General features: G+C 48.8%; 1 protein-coding gene across 1 annotated transcript; it reads left to right on the forward strand.

The window, feature by feature from the left end:
- Positions 1 to 410: 410 nt before the first annotated feature.
- On the forward strand, positions 411 to 3,013 carry ETH_00026080 (uncharacterized protein; the record flags this gene model as incomplete). The annotated part of the gene is made up of 7 exons (XM_013377446.1): positions 411 to 422; positions 525 to 673; positions 872 to 973; positions 1,226 to 1,283; positions 1,499 to 1,555; positions 1,853 to 1,951; positions 2,912 to 3,013. The coding sequence occupies 7 exons, from the start codon at positions 411 to 413 to the stop codon at positions 3,011 to 3,013; spliced, it is 579 nt and encodes a 192-aa protein (XP_013232900.1).
- Positions 3,014 to 4,485: the final 1,472 nt, after the last annotated feature.

Here is a 4,485-nt window from a genome sequence, read left to right on the forward strand (position 1 = left end):
CCCCAAACCCCAAACCCTAAACCCTAAACCCTAAACCCTAAACCCTAAACCCTCGGTGCTGCGGCGTCGCAGGCTCGTGCAGCATGCTGGCGGTTTCGGTGAAGAGCTGCAGCCGCAGCTACCGAGGGTTTTGCTGCTGTTTGGTTTTAAGCACAGAAGACCAAAACTATTTAATAGACCCTTTTCGAATTTATCCTTATTTGTACAAACTCAACAGCGTCACTGCAAACCCTAAAATCCTCAAAGTCTTCTGCAACGCCAAACCCCAGCTCCTCCACCTCCAGGTCCCGAGGGTTTAGGGCTTAGGGTTTAGGGTTTGGGGTTGGGGGTTTGGGGTTTGGGGTTTGGGGGTGGGGGTTTGGGGTTTGGGGTTTAGGGTTTAGGGTTTAGGGTTTCGGAAAGGCGGGGAGATGTGCCGCTGGGTTAGTGGGGTGCGAGTCGCTCGCTCTCACTGCAGACGCAGGGCTCCCGGCTGCCGGCTAGGGTTTAGGGTTTAGGGTTTAGGGTTTAGGGTTGTGTTTCAGCGGGATTTTAGCGTATATGTGGTGAACTGCTTCGACGTGGCTCTCGCGGAAAATGTTTTTTCTGCTGCTGCTGCTTCTCCCTCTTCTTTGGTGTTGAAGTACTTGGGGAAGCGAATCCCCGAAACCACCGAGGACCAGTTCGTGCAGAGGTAGGGTTTAGGGTTTAGGGTTTAGGGTTTAGGGTTTAGGGTTTGGGTGCGGCGCACGGCGGAGACGGTTTCTGGAGAAAGGCATTTCTGCGGAAGACACCAGGCTGCCAAGGCCGAGCTCGAAGACGCCAAAGCGCTTAGGGTTTAGGGTTTAGGGTCTAGAGTTTAGGGTTTAGGGTTTAGGGTTTGTGGCTGCAGACCCTTCAGCGCAGACTTTTTGACCAAAGTTTTCGAAGAGACGAAATTTTTGCCTTTCGTTGCGCGGTGTCTGTACAACAGGCTGGTGGCTTCAAACAGCAAGTGGGAAAATAAAAATAAAATAAAATAAAAATAAAATAAAATAAAATAAAATAAAATAAAATAAAAAGAGATTTAAAGATTAAAAAGACAAAGAGAGGTAAAAGGAGACAAAAGAAAAACCCCTAAGGGGCCCTTAAACTGGCATGCAAAAAATTCCGTACAAAAAGAACAAATGGATCAAACAGACTCACCCTAAACCCTAAACCCTAAACCCTAAACCCTAGAGTTCATGTTTTTTTTGTGCTGCCTCAGGGAAGAGCCATGTTCTGTCGAGAGAGCAAAAAACCCCAACGGCTGCACTCCTAAACGCGTCCGCCTCTAAACCCTAAACCCTAAACCCTAGACCCTAAACCCTAAACCCTAATTCTAGACCCTGAACCCAAAGCTTTAAACCCCAATTTGCAGACCCTAAACCCTAAACTCTAGACAGTGACTACTACGGCGTTTAGCCACTTTAGCAGATGTTCAAGTCCCCCAACCCTAAACCCTAAACCTTAAACCCTAAACCCTAATTGTGTTGTTCAGGGCGGCGTGGCTCTTCTGTCTGGAGTGTTTGCTGACTCCCAAGGGGCCTGCCTTGCGGTGTACAGACACCCCAAGTACAGACCTGCTGCGGAAGCAAAAAAGATTTTAAAAGATAATAATATTCCTTTTTCCGGAGCTCTCTTTCACGTCGTCGTAACCAAAACCCTAAACCCTAAACCCTAAACCCTAAACCCTCAAGGCAGGCTGTTGCTGAGCAGCCGTTGACTCCCCATTCCTTTCGAAGGCTTTCTTTGGCTTCCTTGCTGCTCCGGAGCCCTTGAGCTACTGCTTCTGCTGCCACTGCTGCTGCTGCTGCTGCTGCCGCTGCTGCTGCTGCTGCTGCTGCTGCTGCAGGAGCGGCTGCTGGAGTGGAGAGACATTCGAGCGCGCATGGCGGACGTGGAGAGACGGGCCATTTGCCCGGACGAAAAAATCATGGAGAAGGCAATTGAGGTCAGTCCACTAGCTAGCTAGCTAGCTAGCTAGCTAGCTAGCTAGCCACTAGCTAGCTAGCTAGCTAGCTAGCCACTGGCTAGCTAGCTAGCTGGTCATTAGCTGGCTAGCCATTAGCTAGCTAGCTGGCTAGCAACAAGCTCGTTAGCTAGCTAGATTCAGCTAGCTAGATACCTAGCTAGCTAGCTGACTAGCTAGCTAGCTAACTAACTAGCTAGCTAGCTGGCTAGCTGGCTAACTAGCTCTAAACCTAGCTAGCTAGATTCAGCTAGCCAGGTAGCAATCTAGCAAACCATCGCGCTGGCAGCCGAGCTAGCTACAAACTAGCTAGTTAGCTGCCGCGCTAGCTGGCAAGCTAGCTAGCTAGACAGCAATCTAGCTAGCTAGCTAGCTAGCTAGCTAGCTAAGTGGCAAGCTAGCTAGCTACCCAGTTTGGCATGTCCTCAGATAGCTACTTAGCTGGCTAATTGGCTAGTTGGTCAAAGCGGCTGGTTCCACGCCTCCAACTGACTATGTGGCTAGCTAGCTGGCTAGCTAGCTACCTAGCTAGCTAGCTAGGTGGGAAGCTAGGAAGCTAGACAAGATAGCTAGCTGGCTAGCCAGCTAGCTACCTGCCGAGCTAGGAAGCTAGACAAGTTGGCCAGCCAGCTAGCTGGCTGCCTAGCTAGGAAGCTAGATAAGTTAGCCAGCCAGCTAGCTAGCTAGCTAGCCAGCTAGCTAGCTAGATGCCTGGCTAGCTAGCTGGCTAGCTAGCTAGCTAGCTGGCTGGCTAACTAATCAAGCATCCAAGCAAGGCAGCCAGCAAGCAGACTCATTTCATCTTTCTAGCTTCCTAGCTCGGCAGGTAGCTAGCTGGCTAGCCAGCTAGCTATGTAGGTAGCTGGGTAGCTAGCTAGCTAGCTAGCTAGCTAGCTAGCTAGCTAGCTAGCTACGCAGCGACAAACATGGGTGGCTGCGCAGGTGTGGGGCCCGCTGCCGTCGGCGCCTTCGAAAGATGAAATGAGTCTTTTTGCTTTGGAGGCTCTTTACGAGTTTGGGGGTTTCGGGTGTATGGACAGGTGAAGAGGGCTTGTGGGGTTTGGGGTGTATGGACAGCTGAAGAGGGTGTGTGGGGTTTGGGGTGTATGGACAGCTGGGGCTGCGGGGCGGTGCCGCGGGCGCGGCTTTTGCGAATTCCGAATCAATTTATTTTTGTTTATTTTTGTTTATTTTTATTTATTTATTTCATTATTTCAATTTGTTTAATTATCGCCGGTTCAAATCGACGCAGTGCTGCTGGTGCATGCAACACTGCTGCATGCAGCTGAGCGGCCGAAGTAGCAAAACAGTTTTCGTTTCTTCTTAGTTCAAGTACAAAAGTAAATACAAAAAAGAATTATATTTATGTTATTTTATACAAATACATTTTTAACTTCTGTTTAGTCCATTTAATTCCATTTTTTTCACTTTATTTCATTTATTTTTATTATTACATTTATTTCACTTATTCATATTTATTCACAAGTGAAGTTGGCCCCGCAGAAAAGACAGCTTAGCACTGCTGCGCAGTTATTGTTCAAAAACAAAAGGAAAGGAAAATAAAGAAACGGAAATAAAAGAAAAGAAAAGAAATAAAACTCTTAATTTGAAGAAAATATGCAAACAATTTAGTTGAAATGACTCCAAGACTTTTCAAGAAATGGATTTTTAAAAATTTGCAAAATGGAGAAAAAAAAACGAAAGAGCCAGCTGTCTGTACACCCCACCCCAGCAATGCATGCGCGGGATTCTGGCAGTCGAAAAAGACGAAAATAAAAAGAAAAAGAATAAATCGGCCAGATTTAATTAAATCTTCAACAAATATATAAATGATTTAAAAGAGATTCAAAAACAGATATTTTAAAGGCAAAAACCATAAAGTACCCTCTTTTTTTAAACCCCAAAGGGGCCCCAGGGGGCCCCACAGACCCTGCATGCATTGTGAGGCCCCAGGACCTTTCCAGAAGAAAAGCCCCAAATTCCCTGTTGCTGCTGCATGCAAGAAAAGCCCCAAAGTTGCTGCTGCTGCATGCAGAAAAAGCCCCAAAGTTGCTGCTGCTGCATGCAAGAAAAGCCCCAAAGTGCCTTTCGCAGCAACAGTAGCCTCTAGGGTTTGCCTAGGCTGCGTAGGGGCTGCAGGGGGCCCCACAAAGGCCCCCAAAGGGGGCCCCAGTGGGGCCCCCTTTGGCCCAAAAGAGGGCCCAAGGGGGCTCCAAAAGGGGACCCACAAGGGCCCCCTTTGCCATAAATGGGGCCCCTAGAGGCCCCCAGAAGGGCCCCTAGGGGCCCCGAATGCCGCTGAGGCCCTCAAAAAACCTCTGGGAGCCCCCAAAATGCCTTTAAAATGCCTTTGGGGGCCCCTTTAAGGGGCCTTTGGGGGCCCCTTTAAGAGGCTTTTGGGGGCCCCTAAAAGGCCTCTTTAGGGTTTTGGGGGGCCCCATGAAAAGTCTTCAAGAGGCCTTTGGGGGGCCCCCAAGAAGTCTATAAAACGCCTTTGGGGGGCCCCTGAGAGGCCG

Source organism: Eimeria tenella, genomic scaffold (genome assembly GCF_000499545.2).
Source record: "Eimeria tenella Houghton genomic scaffold, Eth_scaff516, whole genome shotgun sequence".
Classification (NCBI taxonomy): domain Eukaryota; phylum Apicomplexa; class Conoidasida; order Eucoccidiorida; family Eimeriidae; genus Eimeria; species Eimeria tenella.